This window comes from Passer montanus, unplaced genomic scaffold, assembly GCF_014805655.1.
Source record: "Passer montanus isolate IOZ18808 unplaced genomic scaffold, ASM1480565v1 scaffold80, whole genome shotgun sequence".
Taxonomy (NCBI): domain Eukaryota; kingdom Metazoa; phylum Chordata; class Aves; order Passeriformes; family Passeridae; genus Passer; species Passer montanus.
Window position 1 is genome coordinate 3,195,592 of NW_024373257.1, and position 22,058 is coordinate 3,217,649.

General features: G+C 35.5%; 2 protein-coding genes across 4 annotated transcripts; one reads left to right on the forward strand and one right to left on the reverse strand.

Annotated features, from left to right (window-relative positions):
- Nucleotides 1-221: 221 nt before the first annotated feature.
- LOC120513407 (T-cell receptor-associated transmembrane adapter 1) lies at nt 222-12,599 on the forward strand. 3 transcript variants are annotated; one of them, XM_039732841.1, is made up of 7 exons: nt 256-361; nt 3,505-3,642; nt 5,653-5,763; nt 7,298-7,334; nt 8,659-8,720; nt 10,048-10,106; nt 11,196-12,599. In XM_039732841.1, exons 3-7 carry the CDS (start codon nt 5,661-5,663, stop codon nt 11,454-11,456), a joined length of 522 nt encoding a protein of 173 aa, XP_039588775.1. In that variant the 5' UTR covers nt 256-361; nt 3,505-3,642; nt 5,653-5,660; the 3' UTR covers nt 11,457-12,599. The 3 variants fall into 3 exon arrangements, with proteins under 3 accessions (XP_039588774.1, XP_039588775.1, XP_039588776.1); XM_039732842.1 differs by lacking the exon at nt 3,505-3,642 and adding an exon at nt 5,017-5,116 and having other exon boundaries at nt 266-361; XM_039732840.1 differs by lacking the exon at nt 3,505-3,642 and having other exon boundaries at nt 222-361.
- Nucleotides 12,600-13,589: 990 nt separating this feature from the next.
- On the reverse strand, nt 13,590-21,845 carry LOC120513374 (the record flags this gene model as incomplete). Its single annotated transcript, XM_039732751.1, has 6 exons — nt 13,590-15,628; nt 17,692-17,779; nt 17,938-18,001; nt 18,501-20,038; nt 20,927-20,987; nt 21,747-21,845. Coding segments are annotated over 6 exons (1,896 nt in total), but the record flags the coding sequence as incomplete, so codon positions are not given.
- Between the last annotated feature and the right edge of the window lie 213 nt (nt 21,846-22,058).

A 22,058-nucleotide genomic window follows, 5' to 3' on the forward strand; every position in this document is an offset into this window, starting at 1 on the left:
TGAATATGAATATTACAAAAGCAGGTTTGTATCACATCAATGAAACTAATAGTCCTGTACATGTTCTTCTGAGGCAAGACAGGTGAACAATAAATACAAGCATACACATAAATACTTTAATTCTCTTTTGGAGGCAAGCACTGAAGGAGAATGTGTGTTTGCTTGTAAAAGCTGAACCTCATTTCCTGTCTGCAAGAAAGAAGGTGAAAAAAAAAGACTGGAGGGATTTGAGATTAACAACAACTCTAAAGAGAGGTTCATGCTGCCAGGTTCAAAACAAGAATATCCATCTTCTGCCAACATAACTTGATTTCCTGCTGGGTAAAGGAGAGGGGAGTATTCCTAGAAGCAACAGAACCAGGTAAGCCTTATATTTTAAACTTGTAAGCATTGGAGCAGTAGAGCCACGCTATGGTAGATTCACAGTCTTCTAAAAGGTGGCTTAGGGTGCTAAGCCTTCATTAATTAAGGCATTTGTTTTATTCTGAAAATACTGTGCTGTGGGCCTTCTTATTTTACAATGTGCTGTTTCCCTTCTGAAATATGAAGTTGACATTTTACAAAGCAACTAGTTGTGCACTAATTAATTGCAGTTTAAGGAATCTTTTTCAGAGAATTAATCCTGCATTAAATGCTCACACAGGTGGAAGCAATTTTAATGCTAATTTAACATTCATCAGTCTCTTAATGAGTTTCTTTTTCTAAGGGCCATTAGTACAAAATATTATTTATATCGATATTTAATTGGAAGGGGGGAGGAAAGACAGTTTTATTTAATCTTTAACAAATTTGTAGAAAAAAACTAGAGGAAAGAAAGGGAAGAAACCATTTTGTGCTCCAGATTGTCACCATAAATCTGGTAGCAATAAATCTGCCTCAGTGGATAACATGTTGATACCACACATGGCATGTCCAGCTAGATGGTATCTATGTTCCTCACCTCATGGTCCTTTTCAGTACAAAAACCTGGTAGAGGTATTCTATCTCCCTGTTATCCCTTGTGATGGGTTATCTAAAGAAAATATATTAGAGCAAGGGGGAACAAAACATAGTACTTCTGCTACCTATTCTTTTGTTGTAATAAAATATCCAACATGAATTGTTAAATCTGGCTCCACTCCCTACAGGATTATATACACTCCTTTGAGTTGCAATAAAAGGAATAGCAGAAATTCACCCAGGAAAGATTAGAATATTTTGGAGGATTTTGTTTTTTTGGTTGGGTTTTTTTTAGCTTCTTTTCCCTCACAGCACTCCAGTGACAATATAATGAACCTTGTAAAGTGAAAATCTAAGAACAAATAACCAAAACTCTATTTATTCCCATGTTTCTCTTGGTGGAGAAAGTTGTCAGTAGACTTTTAAAGAGAAAAAGCACAAATAACTACGTATTTAGAAGGTCTTTTGTTTGTCTATATTTGTGGTGTGAATTTAGTACATTCAGTTTATAGCACTGAAAAATATACTAAGAGGTTGTGAGTGACCCATCCCTGAAGTTAGAAAAGTAAAAACATTATCCAAATGAAGTAACTTACCTAAGACAGACGTTCTACTTGGATGCTACTCCAAGTTTAACCTGGTTTTCAAAGATAAATGGAAGAACAGCAGCATAAGAATGCGTCATTAATACTAGAGAGAGTCTGATATTAGTTAATCAAAATACTGTCATCTTTATAATTATTAAATATAATATTTCTCCACTCATGCATCCCAAAGTCTTCTAACAATATAACAAGAGTTGTTGTCCCTCTCATGAAACCTTGGGTATGTAACGAAATTCTTCCCTTCAAAGAGTAGCGCATTACCTTCAGAAGACTTCAATATTATTTCTTGTAACAAACTACTACCACCCTTAAGTCCTATCACAGATAGACAGTCACAGAAAACCCCAATGGAATTTGAGCTCATCATTTTAGAATCATAGTGTCCTATTCCCAAGCAGCCTAATTATTCCATATTACGTTTTTCAAAAGATACAACATTCTTTTTTTTCAAATATTCAGTTTGACGCTTGAATGAGAATGCCCCTGAATACAGAATCACAGGCTCTTTGGACTAATTATATGTTATGTTAAAAAAAAATAAATTATAGTTTTGCTCAATTTGAGAATAGATGACTTGCATGAGAATTAAAATTAGAGAACAGAACAAAAGACAGCATTTCAAAATGGAATATAATTAGTCCAATAGACTTGTTGTTTATTTCTCTCTCACCATCTACAGTCTCCCTATCTTATTTTTGTCTTTAGCACAACCCGTTAACTGTGAAAGGTTGCATCTGCTATTGCACATTTAGGGAGAGCAGTGTAGTTGTCCGTGGAGACAAATTTTTCTTCATGCAGTCAGCTTTCCTTCTAATGCTGCTGTTGTCAAAGTAGTTAATATTGAAATAATGAAGTTATAAATGTAAGCAGCATATCAGAAACACCTATAAGAACAAGAAGACGTAGGAAACATCTGGGAGTTGCATATCTGTAAAGCTAGGATATAAAATTGGATTTTCTCATATTTTAAATCTGGGTAGCTTGAAACTAATGTTAGAATGACGTGGATCTCACAGAAGAGCACCAGTACGTCTCCAATCATGGTGTTTACTATGGTTTTACAGGCTAAGTAAAAACTGCTGTTGTTTCTCCCATATAAGTAGTGTTGTCTGACAAACAAATAGCTAGTATTATAAAAACAAACAAAAAAAATATAATGAAGTCACACATATATTTGTATACATTCTACTAAAACACAAGCAGATTTTTACGTCAGTGTTATAGAAAATAAATTTAAAAATAAGTTAAATAGTTTTCATCCAGAAAGAAATTTAAATGTTCTTTTCTTAATCTACCCACACCCATGAAATTTCCTAAATCATGCTTAAAAACTGTAGATTGTAAAATTTAAAACATTGGTACATTTTATGAGAAATCTAAGTTTCATATATTTTTTTTTCCTAGAATGTTTTTTAAATTCTTGAGAAGTAGGATGGCTCAAATACTAGAGAATTTAAACTTGAAAACTAAAACCAAAAGAATTTTATCTGACCTTTACAATTTTCCAGATAATAACTTCAATTTAAATCAAAAACTGAAACATGAAAATAATACTTGTCAACAAAAGTGGGCCAAAATAGTCAAATTGAAACTAAGAGTTTTCCTTCTACTCTGGAAACACCAGGCAAAAATTGGATTCCCGAATCAGAGAGATAAATGGCAACATTCTATAAGAAGAAAAAGGAGCAATGTTAGATCATAAGTGTACTTTCAGCACCTGCTCACTCTTTTTGCTCTAATGAATCTCAGTGTTATGGCTTGTGGAATGGGCTGCCCAGGGAGCTGGGGGAGTCACTGTCCCTGAGGTGTTTCAGGAAAGAACGGTGGTGGCACCGAGTGTCATTGTGCAGCTGGCAAGGTGTTGTTCACTTACAGGCTGGACTCGATGATCTCAGAGAACTTTTCCAATGTGATTGATGCTGTGATTCTATCACAGTTACATGTGCTTCCCTTCTTGTAGGGCACAACACTGCTTCTGCTTCCTGGGAAAAGTGTGTGTAGGAAAAGAAATATGAAATGAACATGAGAGAATGGAAATCAATCACATCAGAAAAAAAAAAAAAGACAGGAGAAGAATGAGAGGATTCTGATTATTTAGGTACAACACTGAAACTTGAAATTTCTTGTCCTGGACAGACTTGTAGTTTTGGACGGGTTGCACGGGATGCAATATTGAGTGACTAATTGCACAGTAACCAGGTTCCAAAGACTGATGATTCTTGATGCACCCTGATAACATCTTCTCAGTGTAGGATCTCCCATTCTTTTAATTCCTTCCCTGAAAAATTGGAATGATGTATAGCTGCTCCATGGGGATATTGTCTCTCCTCATAAATGTCTGTATCTCACTGCATAGAAGTGCCTTTCAACACGAAAAGGAGTATTGCAGTGATAAAGAACTCTCAAACACATTTGGAAGAACTCAAGTAGTAGAAAGGGAGGGAAACAGGATGTTTAGTTTAAAAAGAAGAATAAATGGCCACTAAAAGTACCATGTGCAAAAAAAGTTAAAAGTCTGTCAGAAGATTACAGCTTATTTGCTTTGTTTTGTTAATTTTAAAAGAGTGTTCTGATCAGGAAAGAAACCTGCATCCCAGAAGCCCAGGTGATTTGTGATTTTTTTACTACCAGGGCTTATCTTATCTAGTTTTGTCATTATAAGAACACCTGGGGGGTTGGAGCACAACAAAACAAAAAGAGCTTTGGCAACACCAGCACAATGAGGGGGCAAAACCTGTAAGAAGGTTTTGAGCTGGAGCCTGATCAGTCAAGGAACAAAGCTCTGTTTTCTCAGCAGGAGCAAATGCATTGCCATCCTCCTCTGGCCAGCAACATGGAAAAGTGCATTCCTGTACTCCTTTAACTTGGCTTTAAGTGCATTAAGAATCAGTATCGTCCAATCCAACTCCTTGACTGCTCTGCTCCAGCTACACATTTCTTTTTACGCACTATTAGAGGTCATTAGTTTTGGGCACCAGGCTTTATTTCAAACACTCTAAATCTCAGAGAACATGAAATATGCTTCTATCCAACTCCTTGACTGCTCTGCTCCACCTACATGTTTCTTTTTACGCACTATTTAGAGGTCATTAGTTTTGGGCACCAGGCTTTATTTCAAACACTCTAAATCTCAGAGAACATGAAATATGCTTCTAGGAAAGTTAAGAATAAAGCTGCAAGCTCCTCTCACTCATTTATTTGGCTCAGTGTTTCCTCTGTCACGGAAGGCTTTCCCAGGCCATTCGTAGCGATGCTGATAATTTTGGCCACTAGACAGCCACAAATAGGCTATTTTATTCAGCATGGTTTGTGAAGGAAATTTGTATAAGCTAGGCTAATTAAAGAAGTCATTAAATGAAAAATCAGATTTTATGCAGGGGGGTTCTTTCCTATTGCAAGGAGTGGCAAGTTTAGAGCAAAAGAAGACTTTGTTCAGATAAGTGGACCCACCTTTTACCAAGTGATTTTACAGGAGCTGTTTGAACTTTTCCCTGGGACTTCACTGGCTACCAGCTGATGCTTATCCTTTATCATCACATTCTCTGGTTTCATAGGCAAGAAAATAAGAACAAGTAAGTGGTTTTAATAGCTGGAAGACAATGCAAGAAAACATAACCAAATTTTTACTTTTTTTTTTTTTCCAGGGATTGTTAAAACATTACAGTCTTAGCTTATTCTGAGACACATCCAGCAAATTTGTTTTGAGTAAATTCAGAACTACTTTCATGAACTCTAGAATTTAGCTGAGAATTTACTTAATTTACTGCAAATACTAACTTAAAGACAACTTCAAAAATAATTTCAAAGCTATCCAGTAAAATTACCTTTTTCTTTATTAATTTCTGATTTTTACTGCATCTGACAGGCAAACCAATAGCTTAATCTTTGGCTGAATTCCTATGAAACAGTATTTCTCCTAACAGTTTATTAAAGTTGCTTTCTTAATATCTAGCATTTGGTTTTGATATTAATTATTTAGCTTGTATAGCAATACCTGTCAGAGAGTAAACAGCAAAATAGCAGCTTCAATTACAGAAAGCAAAAACCAGCCAAGCACGAAGAACACAGTAGTATTGTTAGACAACACAAATAGTAAATTTTTTTTCAGTTACAGGAATGGACTGCCATTTTTCTGTCTGGGGAGTTTTGGCCTTCCTGAGTTTGGCTCTGCTTATTTCAGTGACACTGAATATTGTACACTGTATGAAAAAGAAGCAATGTAAGTAATATCCCTTTGTAAGGAATGGAATTTCAATGTTTAAAGCCATCCCTGCTCAGAGCTATCAAGTCGACAAATTGATTCTTCTGAATGTTAAAGTTATATTTTGGCAAGAATGATTTTACTAGAGAGGATTTATCTTTTGAAAAATTTTAGGACACTCAGGTATCATTACAGAATGATTGCTAACTGCCCAATCCACTGCTAAAAACAGCTACCCAAATCCATTCTCTGAAGACAAATCAGCAAAACAAGAAGAATTTAGTTCTGATTAAATTTTTATTTTTAAAGTGTATTTTTAATACCTGCAATTTCCTTTCCTAGGAAGGATACTTTTCCTATAACTGATTATTTATATTTCCATTTAAAAAATATTTTAAGTTGATAGAAAATACATTTGAGAAAATTTTCTCCTCCCCAAATTCCTGAATGCTCATTTTAATTTCAGATTTCATACAGATTTTATGCCTTATCAGTGTATTTTGGAAAAAAACATTCTAATTGCTTTTCATAAGCAATTGCATTGCTTAAACCAGTGTGTCTCTCATATGGCTGCAGTCATACTCTGGTTTTTTGGTTAAAATTAACTTCTACTTTTTGACAGATTGTGCCAGTGCAACCTGTTTTATGCATGTGATTCCATGGTTAGGAAGTTGTACAATCCTCACCATTCCCTTTACACAGGGAAAACTGCCCGTGCTGTAAACATAGGGGTGGGCAGGCAAACACTGCTGACTTCAACAAGGCTAAATACACCTGTGTATATAATCTACATAAACAGAAGGCCCATGCTTATAAACTGAGCTCACTAAGTATTAGGAAGTCAGATATTCACAGGATATGAAGAGAGTTGCTGGAATCTTTTGGGATGAGTGGCAGTTGAGCCTTTTGGTTTTTGTTTTAGGGCTAGGAGGCAGATATCTCTGAGGAAGAATCACAATCATTCACAAAACCAACCTGACCGAGATTTAGGTCAGAGTGGCTGGTGCCACATTAATCATTGAGTTGGAGCTTACTGTGGTAAATTCTGGAGTCCTGGAGCAGAGTTTAGGAAGTCAGGCATTCCTGAATTAGTCATCAAGCTCTAGCATGAAATCTCTTTGTAGCCATTGCCTCTCTGCTTCAGTTCCTTCATCTGTGTGGATCACAGGATCTCTTTTTCAGCCATACCAGAACTAGTGAAATAAATAAACCCATCACTTTGTAATATTAACACGATTCACCTCCCCAGAAAAAATCTGAGAGAAAAAAAATGAGGGACAAGAAGAATGTGGAAGAAATAAAGAATGAACCATGTGTTATGTTTTTTGAGTACTGTAAACTAATGTAGACTTTGTAGGCACAGCACAGGGCCATAACACAAACATTTCTTGTATTTGACAAAATATTTGAGAAAAGTAGAGGGACAAATGAAGATCCTGACAGCCAGAGCTTTCAACTGTATTCTCTAAAACAAAACCAAAACCATGCCTGTTGAGACTGAAGTGTTCTAAAATAACGTTTCATTTTATCTTAATTTTTTTTTTAAATCCAGCTAAAATACTTAAAGACTATGAAGAGAACGATCCAAGGTAAGTTGTATAAAAAAGATTTTTCTGGCAAGGGTAAAATATGCAATAAATAATGACAGATGGCTTCAGAGGGATGGCATAGAGGAAAATTCAACATCTCATGCAGTCTGCCTGGAAATGTTGGTAGTGGGGAAAAAAAATTCAAAAAACCTAGGGAAAAAATATTCATGTGTGAGATACATCCTCCAGTCATTTTATCAAGAATTAAATAATTGCATGCTAATACTATAATTTTATCTGAAAGTGCAAGATATTGAGTTAAACCACCATTACCTATCACTTAAAGTCAGTAATTCCATAATAATTTAATTCTCAGCTCTCACAAAGCAGTGACTAATTATAGTCTGATAGTTAATACTTGTGGAGTGATAATTTACATGTATTTACATTTCATAACCATCTTTTACACATAGCATCCAAAAGCAATAAAAATGTGTGTTTACAGCTGTAGGATATCTCATGATCCGTTACATAAATCTGTTTCAAGTCTCTCTCTCTTATGCCACACAGAAAAAAAACCCAAACCAAGCCCAAACTTTAGAAAACAGAGATGGATAGAGTCTCATCTCAACCCAAATATAAAAGGCCCTTCAAACAAAAATACAAAAGCCTGCACCTCCTACTCAAAACCAATTCTCAATTACAAATTTTCTTGAAATTGGCAAGTCTATATTTGTCTATTACTGCCTGCTCAGATGAAAAATACCACTGAGTGTGGAGTTAGAGCACAACTTCACCCCCTTGATGAGATGCAATATAGGGGTGCAGTAGAAAGGTTACACAGTGCTTCCCACTAACAACTCCCATTTTACAAGTCCACTTAAAAACATTTTAAACTAACACCAGGTAATGAAACACAACGTACAATTAAAAATGCAAAGCTGAACTTGGCTTTGGTCTTCTCTGTTTGTGTTGACAGAAGTATTTTAGTTGAATCAAGACAGGACCTGTTAAGAACATTGTCCCAAAAGACACATATGGTGCGTTAGTTTGTATTGCAGAGTGGTATCAGAGAACATGAATTGGGTTCCTTTCAGTGATCATTAATATTTCTTACCCTACCTCAAACTGTAGCTTGATAGTCTTGAGATTAGCTTTGTGCTTAATGAAGTTACAGGAAAGGAGAGTTCAGTTCTGGGCTAGGTAAAAATCTTTCCTGAGAATACCCATACTGCCATTTCTGCCCTCTTGTATATATTTGATTTTGTTTATAAGATAACAAACAATCTGCATATGTGCATGAAACATTTACTAAAATATAGTATTGGGGTGCTAAATGAAGCATATTCTGTGAATTAAAAGTATTTTTTCATTCCCCTGGTAGCTATGATGGCTATCACTCAGAAGATTATCCAGTTTACGGCAATCTCAATCAAGATATTTTAGGTAAGCTTTATTTTAGGAACCTGTGTCTATTCAGTGGCTATAAAAATGTATGATTAAAAAATGACTGGCTGACATATTTTGCATTTCTCAAACGGCAAACTTTAGAATCTACATATTTTCAGCTATTGATATAATTGAAATTATTAAAAGATAGTTGGGATAGAAATACAAACCTTCATACAGCACTACTATTTATAAGAACAGACCTCATACTGAATTTGATTTTTTACAGTCCTTATGTTCCTGTTCAGCCAAGTATCTCAAAACAAAGAGCTTGTCTAAATGTAAAGCTACACTAAATGAAACAGCAGCTTGATCCACACCTATTAAAGCTATCTAAACCACATATTACTCATGGTCCAGGGTCAGTGCTCCCACAGAAGCAGGCAGAAACAAACACATAAGAGCTCTCTGCTGTGGCTATCCACATATCACCAGCGACACTAACAAATGTGCTGAAGCCCAGCAGCTGAATGGTGGGCAGAGAGCTTGGCTGTGCTTTACTGTGCTCAAGTTAACAATCCTTGGCAGAGACACCACCTTAAAGGCTGTAACGTCATGTAATGCAGTGAGAGCTGGATGTACAGAGGGTTTCAAAGCCCTTATAGAGTTAAAGAAGTATTTAAGTAACGAGAACAATTTTTTCTGCAAGCCTTAATTGGAGTTAAGCAAAACTAAAGCACTTGAACTGCAAGTGGGGGGAAAAAAAAGCCCGAAAAAAACCCAACTTTTTCATACACAGTTTGCATAAATTGAATCAAGTCAATGCTCAAATGCAGCGACATTGTAAAAGTCTGAAAACTGTAAGGAAGTAATCTGTTTTACTGGCAGCTAAAATGAGATATAACATGAAAAATAACTGGAACCAAATTTACAGAAAACTGAACTAGATTCAGGAACAGAATTTAATCACCAGCTGCTGCAACTCACAACCTCTTTCTTAGTCAAAGAAAAGGCTGGCTGTGCTGAAAAATTCATCAGTATGTGGCTACCTCTTAATTGCAAGAAATCTTCCCACCACTCTAAAATGACACCCATATAAGTAAATAATGAGAAATCTCTCCTTCATATGAACACAAAATAATTTTCATTTTCACAGTATGTGTCTGAATTTCTTAGCTATTTATCTCTCTATAATTAGAGGGAAAGAACTATGTGTGATTTTAAAACAAACATCCTACCAAAGCAAACTGGGGGGAGTTGAGAGCATTAATTTAATTCAATGTTAGTTAGAGCATTCTCTAACAGAGAGAATCTGTTGGTCTGATCATTTAAAGCTCAGTAGCATGTCTTAATAAAAATATTTTTCTACTTTAATAAATTACAGAAGAATGTTGTTACGAGCAGATGAAGTCCCAGCCTCAAAGAACAGTTAACCAGCTACAGGTATCTTTAATTTTAGTTATAGATTTATGAATTAGAGTAACATGGTCTGTTTCAGAGTTCCTTTATTTATCCTATAAGAGAATATAACAAAAATCTTCACAGTCTCACAAAAGTTACCATGCATTAGTGTCTCAGTTCATCAAAGTATTTCAGTACAAACTTGACCCTCCAATCTGAGTCCTTAATAAGGAAACATAATTGTAGACGGTTCAGATCCATGCAATACAGCATAATAAAGCTCAGCCACAGGCATGCAGATCACATGGAATTAAATTTGCATCCATGGCTATGGCTAATGTAAAAAATTAATTTTATTTGGTTTAGTTATCAGCCAAGTGAAAATACAAGAGCTTGACTGGCTCTCTCCTGTCCAGTGCAAAATCTATATGCCTTAACCAGGGAAAGATTGTTTTGTTCATTTGTACTTTGTTGAGATACCTGTATGCCTAAAAGCATGAAAGCTTCAAATGAAATTTGCCTGTAATTGAAGCATTCCTAGCATCAATTTCCTGAGCTGATTGCCACATATTTCATAGGGATGGATTTTCAGAGTATTTCCAGCAGCTAAAGAACAACCTTTTAAATCTAGACATTCCAGTGTCAATAGTCATTGATGGTCTGGCTTGAAAAGCACATGCAGGGGAAAGACACAAAAAGCATACATTTTGCACTGGAAATGAGATCATATATATAGACAAGAATCATCCATCTTTGGATTTAACAAAGCCTGTTAATAACTGGATTCCAACTAAAAGATTTAAAAAGTGAGAAGAAAACCAGATCAAATAATGTCTTGCATCCCATAGAACCTGGACTTATTACATGAGCTTCCCTCTCTCCCACAGAGAATCTTTCCAATGATACCTTGATGAATTTTTCTATATTGCCACTCTCAGTCATTTACTATTAGCTTATATTGATCTGTTTTCCATTCTCCCACAGTTTAATAATTTGTACTTTTAATGAGTTGTTTTACAGCTAGTTTAGGCAAATTTCAGGCAGGACTATGATAAGACCATATAGTTGAAGACTTAGATATGAATTTAAAGCAAGGATAACTACTGAACATTGAAGTGAATTTTCTTTCAGGTGGAGTCTGCCAGTCAGATGTGTTATGCCTCACTTGATCACAGTGTCAAAGGAAAATGCAAAAAAACAAGGAGAAAGAAAGATCCTTCATTAGAAGAAGATGAAGGAGAAAGATCATCTAATGCCATGGTGGCTTCCAAAGTTAGCATTTACCTCAATAGTGAGCAGCTGGCTGCCGAAAACACGGCAAAAGTAGAAGCCATTCATGATGACCCCATCAGATTAAAGGGCTTGATTCATAATACAAAGGGGGAGAACTGAATATGTAATGAACTAAATACGTAACCATAAAGTAAGATTTGCTTTTCCATTTTCTCTGATCAATGATTGATCAGAGAAAATATTCCAGAAAGCTGACATACTAAACCTTGGTATGAAATGGGTAACTTAAGTGTTAACATTTACAGACTAAGCAAGACATAGGTCCAGACTGCCACTCAGATGGATCTGCCTTTCTGAAGACAATTTGAAAGAGTTGCAGAAGCTGGTAGCTCAGCATTCACATGGTAGTGATTCCAGTAAGAATTGATCCTGTTTTAAACAATCATCAGCTTTCAAGCAGTCCTAAAAGATCCCCTTGTTGTCTATACAGCTCTAGCAGAGTACTATTCCATATTAACTTCAATACTTTTGAAATGAGATTGTGTTTCATACTTGCACACTTGGTGATTAGTTTTACCAAGAACTGATCTGCTGTTCCACACTGTGAACTTTCTGACTGTGACTGGTCTGTGGCAATGACTGGAGAATAATTTAACAGCTGATTTAAAGTAGTAATTGTACATTTCACAAGACTCAGCAGTATCTCTGTGTATCTTTAGTTTCCTGTAACAGTACTAGAATACATCTCAAATCTCAACTCCTCTACTAGTGTAATATTGAATATAGCTGTATTCAAGGGTCCACAAAAATTATCACACCATCTGTAACAATAAATCTAGAAAGTATTTCTTCCAATACCCCATGTTATGTTTGCATTCCTATTGGGTTTTCCATAGCCATCCTTAAATATTTTACAAAAACAGAAAGAGATTTTTATTTTCCCAAACCCTTCACTTACTCTTTACACATTTATTTTAAGACTAAACCCTTTAAATGTAAGTTTTATAGAGTGGGTAGCTATTTTTATATTCTGGGAGTCATTAGGTAGTTGCAGCAGGAAACAAGTTGATGTAATGTGTCTGCCTCTAGGTGTCAGACACTCTGTCTTCCCAAAAAACCAGGGCATTTGAGTCTTTAAAATCCAAAGAGCAGTGCCAAGGAACTTGAAACTCTGAAGCATAGAGCCCTAAAACTGGTTCTGAAAGAGACAGACCTGGAAACAAAAGGTCCATAGTACAGAGCCAACATCTTCTAAGGGTAGAAATGGATGGACACATCAAGCGATAAGATAAATTTATGGGGGGAAAAAAAACCCAACAAAAAAACCTAAACAATGGTTAAATTCAACTTGTCATTTCAATCTGGTAACTAATTTAACGGAAATGACATACCCATTTCTCTCATTGAGTGTACATGTAACATTAAGTTCACTTAATGGGATTTAAGTACATTTAGTTTCCTCTATATTCTCGATTTTCATTGTTTTATCCAGCTATATGTTTATGCTAATTTTCATCAGCTGCATTCCCCTGCAACATAGTTTGTTCAAAGAGCATTTTTGTAAATATTCTCCATATATACCTATACATACTTCCTTTCCACATTTAATCACTGCCTCCAGTAATTATTGATTGTGGCTCTCAGGATGATCTTTAATAGCCTATCAACTATTTCCAAGGCATTTGTAATGCTGCCACATTCAAATTCAGCTTTATTCTTTTGGCTCTTTACCCTCCATCTGCTTAAATAAGCAATCAAACAACCTAATTTTTTTTAAAACAAGTTTTGAGGTAGTCTTCAAATGACTACTGAATCCTTACACAAAAAAGCATGTTCAATATTGTGCCATCTTCAAGACATTAGAGAAAGACCTACATAAACTATCATATACTAGTTAAATTCTTTACATATAAAGCAAGTTTCAACTAATTACAACACAAGAAGAGGTGTTAGGTTTTAGGTTTACACTGTCTCAGTAACCCCATCTGTTTTTCCACTGTTCCTTAAAAAAATTTTTATAGCAAAGAGAAGCACTGTAAAGCTTTTTTTTATTAATGGTAAGCTTTGCATTCAAGTACCAGTTCAATAGAACAGTAAAGTAAACAAGAGGAAATATGGTGGGAAAAGCAATATTGTTTGGAAGGGTAGAAGATTGGAACTCAAAACACAAGAGATCAGGTAGCACCACTGACATCTTCATAAGTTGAGGCAGATGTATTTCACCAGTGACTTAGCATTTGATAATCACTGCAGATGTACCTGGCTAAACATACCTGGTCTAGCAGTTGTTCTTAAAAAAATTTTTATAGCAAAGAGAAGCACTGTAAAGTTTTTTTTTATTAATGGTAAACTTAGCATTCAAGTACCAGTTCAATGGAACAGTAAAGAATAAGTAAACAAGAGGAAATATGGTGGGAAAAGCAATATTGTTTGGAAGGGTAGAAGATTGGAACTCAAAACACAAGAGATCAGGTAGCACCACTGACATCTTCATAAGTTGAGGCAGATGTATTTCACCAGTGACTTAGCATTTGATAATCACTGCAGATGTACCTGGCTAAACATACCTGGTCTAGCAGTTGTTAGAATCATTAGGAGAAACAACAGACTTGCTTGTATCAAGGGTCTGCTGGCTCACATGGTGTAGGAGGATCAACTCTAAAAATAGAAACTCTTTCTCCCTTTTTTGCTACTGCTAGCACCCAAAACATGGCATTGGTATGATCTTACCTCCCAACACTTAAAGGTTTTCCAAGAATGACCTCTTTAAATAATTACAAAGGAATCTTCATGAAGACAATTTTGCTATGTTGAATAAACCAACTTATCTTCCTTACCTGTCTGAGCTGCACTGAAGTTGCTGTGTAGACGTCTTACCTAGAGTCAGAACAGGTCCAAAACACAATTCCAGCTGACTTCTAAATTACTTTAGAACTGAAAACAATGAATTATGCAATCTCTCAATACTAGCGTATCAAGAAATACTGCGAAATAATTACCTCAACAAATCCAAGAGGAAGATAGTTCATAAAATATACTCCCTACAGTGCATCTGTGTCTGGAAAAGGAAGAAAAAAGAGCCCCAAGAGATTTCTAAAAGACAGTATTTTTCTGCTGTCATGGAAAGACACGTAATATCCAAATGATGAAGAATGGAAAGTGTGTGCAGAAGTTCATATTGCAGAGAAAATCTCACTAGAGGTGGCTTCTTGTCCTATTCAAGAACAATACTTAAGATAACAAGATTTTGGTTTTAAGAGCTAAAATAAAACCCTCCTGTGTGTCTGGAAATAAAGTAAAGCCAAAGAAAAACAATTTCTTCCTTTTCTGAAGGAAAAGGGGCAACAAGGGGCACTGCTGATAAAACAGCAAGTACCTTATCTAACACCACTAACACAATCCCCTTGCCAAGAAAGGACACAGCAGTGAAAACCTGTGGGACCCTCATACCTCATTCTCATGGATTTGCTCATGCAGGTATACAAACTCCTCCTGAGAGTTCACATAAGTGAAATAAAATGTTGAAGGCAGGTATTTGTTCAGAATAGTTTTTTATTTAGAACATATACTGTGTCAGGTACAACTTTGTCAAAACAGAGAATGCAATTATCAAACCTACTAAACAGTATAAAATTTTATTGAACAATCAACTGTGGAAAATTTTAACATTAACATTGCATAGAAAACTTAAGTCATAGCATATAGTAGTGATTTTTGGATCTGTACTGATGCATCCAAAAACCATGTATAGGCAGCAATTTAAGTAAATGAGCTTGTTCCTTATTATTAACACAGTAAGAATCAAAGTTTATTATACCAACTTTGGTGATCTACTTAGAAAATGTTAACATTAACATAGCAATGAATTTGGATCTGTACTGAGAAACTCAAACATAAATGAGCAGCAATTTAGGTAAATGAGCTTGTTCCTTATTATTAATACAATAAGAACCAAAGCTTATCAGCAAATAAAAAGAATACAGATCACATTCTGTTATTACAAATACTGTCAAATATAAAAATCCAACTTAGCCATAAATTGAATAAGAATTGAATATTTTATATTTTCCCTGTTAAAAGGGAAAAACCCCTTCCCAAAGATTTGAACTACAAGGAAGTATAAACCAGAACTAGTTGTGTATTGCTAACATATAATTATACATACTTGATTCTTGGAAGAAGAAACAACACTGAATAAAACCCAACCTATATAAAACTTTTTAAACTGTAACAGTGCATTAATGCTTCTTGGTGAGCTTTAACCAGAGAGTCATCCAAGGGATTCCTACAATTGGTCTTTCCTATCAGTGTAGCTTAGTTTTCTGTATACCCTAAGGAAAAAAAAAAACAAAACCTGTTTAGATGATGAAGCAAATTACACAAAAATACTGTATTTGCTGAAACTCCAGTGAACAGGATGAAAATGAAACAAATTGTCAAAGCAAGATATCTGGACATCTTGAAGGTGAACAGCAGCAGTGCTCCTTGTCTGCTTTCCTATGTGCTTTCAGATGGAGAGGAAGCTATTCATGCTACGTCATTTTGATGCCTCAGTAGTGCTACTAGATCAACCTAAGTTATGTATATCTATTAAACTTTGAGATGCAATCTTGGAATGTATTCACAACTAGTTAAAAAGTATAGACACAAGCAAGAACACCTTGCATATTACTTAAGAAATTGCTTAAATTTTCTCTCCTGTTTTGAACTAATTTGGTTTACATCTGACAATTCAGAATAGCAGTAAAACTGTAGGACAGTGCTCACACAGAGCTGTTATGAATATTACTTATGAATACTTATGTTATTAGTTATGAACATTTCCTTTTCAGAAATCTCTTTCATAATCATCTTCTAGATAAAGGCAATCTGGTTCCAGATAGAAATACATTATTCCTTTTCTTTTCACAACCATTCATTACAAAATAGAGCATTTTTCCACATGGCTTAAGCATTAAACATCTGAGCGATCTGAAGCCATTAAAAAACTTCACTGCTGGGAACCATAGAAAGCTAAAAATATCACACCACAGGCCTCAGGAAGCTTTCCAGCTAACAGTCCATTTTGGCTACAAATCAGCAAACATATCTTTGTGTAATTAAAGAAGAAAGAAATAGATTTTATTCCAGATGACTTGGAGAAAACTCTGAAACCTTAATTTCTCTACTTATAGGCATTAAAGAAGGGAAAACCCATTTCCTTTAAAACAATAACTAATCTTACAGGAATGGCTGTTCTGTATGGGGAAACAGGATAATGTAGTGAGGAAGAACAAAAGGAAATTCAAGAAGTGAGAAGAACTTTGGCCAGTTAAGTGGGCATACTCAACATCACAAAAACATCCTTGCATAGCATCAGCTTGTCTCCAATCTTTCATTATACAAGAAATAATCAAAATATAATCTTGATCAATATTGTATGTATTTATAATACAAGCCTCTAAATTTCAATTCCATCTTTGCTTAAACTGAAACTTTTTTCTTTACATCATTAAACTTCTTTTCTGGTTAAATTCTCCATACAAGTAGTTTAAAAAATGCTTTCAGCCTTCCTTTGAACCTCTAATTCAAACATTGTCAGTTAATATCAGTTGATATCAGCCATATGATGATCTCAAGCATAGTGAAAATACTTCTTGACTGAGCTTGGGAAGCAGCATAATGTCTGGTGACAAATTATACGTATGGCAAAAATCTGTGTCAAAAATGTTTTGGTAAATAAAAACCGATATTTTTTTAGAGAGCTTTTAATTATTTAAAAATGCTTAGAATATTAACTGTTTGTAATTAAAAATTGAAGAGACCTGAAGCTTGATAATCCTTTAAAATTTGCATATTTTCTATGAAAACCAAACATTTTAGGCCAGTATTCAGGGAACTGAAAAGTGTCCTGCTTCCAGAGATCTAAATACATTGCCAGTGGTGTTAATAGCATGAGGAGAGGATCTCTGATATGTTCCAAACAGAGCCAGCATGCAGATAATGATTCCCAACTGCTCAGAGGCCAACTTTTTCAAGTCCTGTTAAATAACAATATGCTGCACTCCTCTTTGAGAGGACTTGTCAGCTTAAACACAGAGCTACAATAAAAACAACTCCATAGCATATCTAAAATAATAAATGCCTCTGTAATGAACACCAGATAAGGATTACATTAGGTATTCAGTCAGGTCATCTTACGGTCTTGTGCTCAGCAGCTCTCCTTGCTGGAGTCTGGCTAATTTTGACCACAGACCCTTGCCTCTCAGTGTTCAAGTCTGCAGGTGTGATTAGCTTGGGCTCTCCCACACTCATTTTCATTCTACAAGTATGCATGTCACCTCCATATCTTTAATACAGCGTAGAGGAGTAAGAATTCATTTTGAAATCTCTTTAAAAAAAGGGCTATTATTACCTTGGGTGACAATTGCTCACATTTCTCAGACAGCTGCAATTCTCCATTGCCCCAGGCCAACCAGAGCGTGCATCTGCAGTCCCAGATTCTGGTGATTAGAAACAGTGGATGAAAAAGGCAAAAACAATGCTGAGTAGCATGAACATTACAGAATGTTGTTTAAGTATTAGCCTATTGAAAGTACTTCAATGGGCAAATTTCCTTAAGAAAATACTCTTGCGCGAATTAATAGTGTCTGAAACTAACCTTGCCGGGAAGTGCCAGGAATACCAAGAAAACTTTGATCTAAAGAATCATGAGATGCAGAACGCTGGAAATAAAGCAGCAACATATAACATTCATTAAAAAATATACAATTTCACAGTTTGCCTCAGAAGAAGTGACCGTGAACTTGGAAATAGGTGTCTGATTTAAATCAACAAGTTTAATGATTCCTGTGAAACCCTATCAAGATTAATTTGTTTGTTTCACCTTGTCAGTCTATAAAATTAATGTCATTATTTCAGAAGGACAACACCATAACTGAGTTACTATTTGAGATAATTTTTTCCAGCAACATTGTCTATTAAAATGGAGTAAAACCTTTCATTTAGAACCATTTCAAATTTATTAAATATAGAGAGCGTTATCACATGGATCCAGAAGACCTGACATCCCCAAGCCCCCAGAGCTGTAAAACATCCCTACTGACCAAAAAGCACCAGAAGTATGCTATCCCTAGTTAAAACAGCTTGCAGCTCTAATGCATTCTTAAGCCCTTCTCCAAATATCTACAGGTGCAATTTTTTTCCCCCAAGGTCCTTAAATACCTGACAATGACAGTGGTGATCAGCAAAAAAGCTGGGGTTGCTACAGTTGAATGTGCCACCTGTCTGAAGATTATCCTCTTTACTGTGGGAAATCTCCTGACTTTTGCTTGCGGAAAAACAGTGTCCTGGTATAAATTTCAGTCGCTTTACTGGTGAACAAGGAAGAGGGTATTGAAAATTTCCTGCTCTTTTAACACTGGAAATTGCAGAATATCTTTGGACAGGAGAATTAACAAGAGCATTTACAGTTTCAGGCATCTGTATTTCTTCATATTTCCTGAAATTTGAAGCTGTCTGAAGCTCAGGAGATTTTGGAACAAGCTTCCCACACAGTTTCTCAAATTCTACATCAAACTGTTTAAGGGACCTCTCAGAAACACTTAGATTACTCTTCACTAATGGTCCTTTCTCTTCAAGGTTCTGTGAGTTTAACAGAGGTCTTGTCAATGACAAAGGCTTTAGGTATTCTCCAGAAATCACTCTGTAGTAGAGTTGGTCAAATGCAGCATCTATTTCTTTGTCTGTCTTTGAAGAACTCTGCTTCCAGGAGGAAAATGATTCTTTGTGCTGGAAAGAAGTTATTTTTTGAGGATATACGAACACATTTGATGATCTTGCAGGAGAACAATTTGTGGTAGGTATAGAATTGTTTCTATTGCCATGGGAACTGCAAGCAGATGAATACAACTCTGAGGTACCAACATAGAAGTCAGTTTTCTGAGTCTTCCTCTCTTTTACAAGATGAAACGCTCTTGAATCTGAACTAGCAGTAGACGCTATAAAACTGGGTTCTGAGAAATGTTTGTAAGTAAATGTTTCACCTTCTGTGTATTCTGAATTCTTTGGTGAGGCAGTAGTCTGTAATTTATTTTCAACTAGAAATGTCTCTCCTATTCTATTCATAACATCAGGAACAGCATAATGTTTGCAGACTTCTTGGCTTTTTCCAGATGCCAAAGGTTGTTCTGAACTTGAGTCAGAGTAGTGCATTATTTTGATTTCATTTGTATCAGCACATGCATAAGGCACCAGACCAGATGATTTACTAATGGGGCAGCTGTCACAACAGAATTCTCTGCTGTCATTCCCATAAGTCAGATTTTGGTTGTCTTCACTTCTACAGCTACACATCTTGTGAAATCCTTTCTTCTTTAGTTCACATTTACAGGGTCTGAACTGTCTCATTTTGTCTACAGTGATTCTGAGCCTTGGTCTTCTAGAATGCCGTCTCTTGGACCATAAGTGTCCAAACAAGTACTTTAACACTCTTCTCTGAGAATGCTTTGCCATGAGCTTTGTAAATATCTCTACCATTGCTGGATACAAGCTTGAAAGAGTTGGACTGCTCAAAGAGCATTCCTCATCTCCAAGGATACTACCACATGAAGTCATGCTCAGTTCTGGACAAGGTCGATGCCTGGGTGAGGCTATGGTATTTGATGAAATGGGAAAAGCAGAATGTTGTAACTGTGGATATTTGGATGAAGAACATTCATTTGAAAACTCTAGCTTCTTTCTGCAAACAGAAGCTTGATTACCTATTAAAAAAAAAACAAACACAAAACCAAACCAAAAACTACAATGAGTCAAAAAACAAAACAGAAGACAGAAAAAATCCAAACCTATAAAGGCACTTCCAATGATACACTGTATAACTTAAAACCAACTGCATAGGATTCAGATAGCCTTACTGATTGTTAAAAAAAAAAAATACAGTTCCTAACCATAGGGAATTCACATATTAGACAGGAAAGAAATTAAACGTATTGGAAAAAACACAACATTCGAAGTACCATAAAATGCAGATACTCTTTGCAGGGGTAGACTTTGACATTTTGTGACTCGTGATCAGAACTAACAGCCTTATCCAAAAGGTTTTGTAACTTATTTTCTGTGTTCCTTGAAAGCTTTGTACTTGGCTAGTACAAGTGCAGCTTTCGCTTTCATAAATTATTATTAAAATAATGCTTTCTGTAGTTGTTAAGCCTAAAATATTTTCACTAAAACTCTTAGGCTTCCACCAAGCCTGGAAAGGTTCTGAGCAAAGTTTATGTGCAAAGTACCACTCTGACTACAAGTTGCCAGCAAAGCCACTGTATTACATTTTTGAGTTTAAAATAAACAGAACTAAAACCCACTGCTTTCACTGAGCTACATGCTGCTGAATTTGGTAACTATGCATATTTATTCCCGAGGCTCCATAAGAAAAGCAGGATTTATGTACACAAGTTATTTCCTTTGTTTTCCAAATATATTTTACCAAAAGAAAAATCATATCAAATTGTCCTTGGAAATGCAGCCTATTAAAAATTTCAGCAAGATAAATAAAGCCCTTGTTCAAAATGCATATTCCGCCTAATGAATTACAATAAAACCATATAGTTAAACAAATATATTTGACCAACAGACAAAAGTCTTAATTTTACCAAGCAGTTCTCGCCCTGGCAATGTTGAATGACGACTTTTTGACGAACTTGGAGTTATTATCTGAAAAACAAAGAAAGTAAAAAACAATCTAATGTTCTGAGTTTTTTGCGTGTTCAAGATATCATCAAAACCTTACGTGTGACTCCCTTGCATCTTGCTGTTCTGGGTCAGGTACAGTTATGGTCTTGAAGGGCTCAGCCAAGTTCAGACAAAGCGGAAAACATCTAGTCTGAGACTTGAGTAGCAAGTTTCAGGAGTTACTAGTTAGTCCTGGAAAGCTATTCATGATTTTTTTCAACTTCTACATTATATGTCATGTATTAATTCCTACCCCAAATATAAGAATTTATCCATGGAGATATATATATATATCTACACACAAACACTTCTGAATAATCTCGACATCTCTGACAGCTCCAGAGGAAAAGAGAAGCTGTATCCTGACACTTCACCTCTGATCTTCCTCACCCCCCAAATGAAAGCAAAGCTAATTCTTTCTTTTGTCCTCTACGAAGGTCAGATTTAGACTTTTAGGAAAATTGACAGCTCAAAGATCAAACTGCACACCAGGGATCGAAGAAATAAATATAAAAGTAAAAAAAAAGGGAATATAAAATTATAAAACATTTGCTCTGTTTCTTACATATCATAGTGGTCAAAGTGCCAACATCTACGCAGACATCCAGCAGAAGAAGAATGGGAGAGCCACAGAAAAGTTGTGTTAAAATTCATTTAACTGCTACCCAGTTAAAGAGCTTTTGTTTTAGTCCAACTAGCTAGTAACTTAGAACAGGAGAAATAACAGGAGAAATATCTTACCGTTATCCATTTGGGAATATTTCTCTCATCACCTTGTAATATCACATCCACTGGAACTCTTTTTTTCGTTAGGATTTGTCCATCATCTCCATTCAGATTCTTGGAGGAAAATAAAATTATTTAAACACATAGAAATTATTGGCACAAGCAACGCCAAACTGATTATTCGCATTTACTGCAAATTAATATTTTTCAGATCAGGATATGAAACCCACATAAAACTGATTCTTAATGAACACATTTTAGGCAAAAATTCCCCCCAAAAACACCCCTCCCCCCAAATCCCAAGAAAGAACTACAATTGAAGATATA

What these genes read in the sequence shown, in the direction of transcription:
- LOC120513407 (XM_039732840.1), top strand. Translation starts at nt 5,661, where the DNA reads ATGGACTGCCATTTTTCTGTCTGGGGAGTTTTGGCCTTCCTGAGTTTG. An exon ending in TATGAAGAGAACGATCCAAG is followed by an intron (nt 7,335 to 8,658) that starts GTAAGTTGTATA and finishes TTCCCCTGGTAG; the next exon opens with CTATGATGGCTATCACTCAG. An exon ending in TCTCAATCAAGATATTTTAG is followed by an intron (nt 8,721 to 10,047) that starts GTAAGCTTTATT and finishes AATAAATTACAG; the next exon opens with AAGAATGTTGTTACGAGCAG.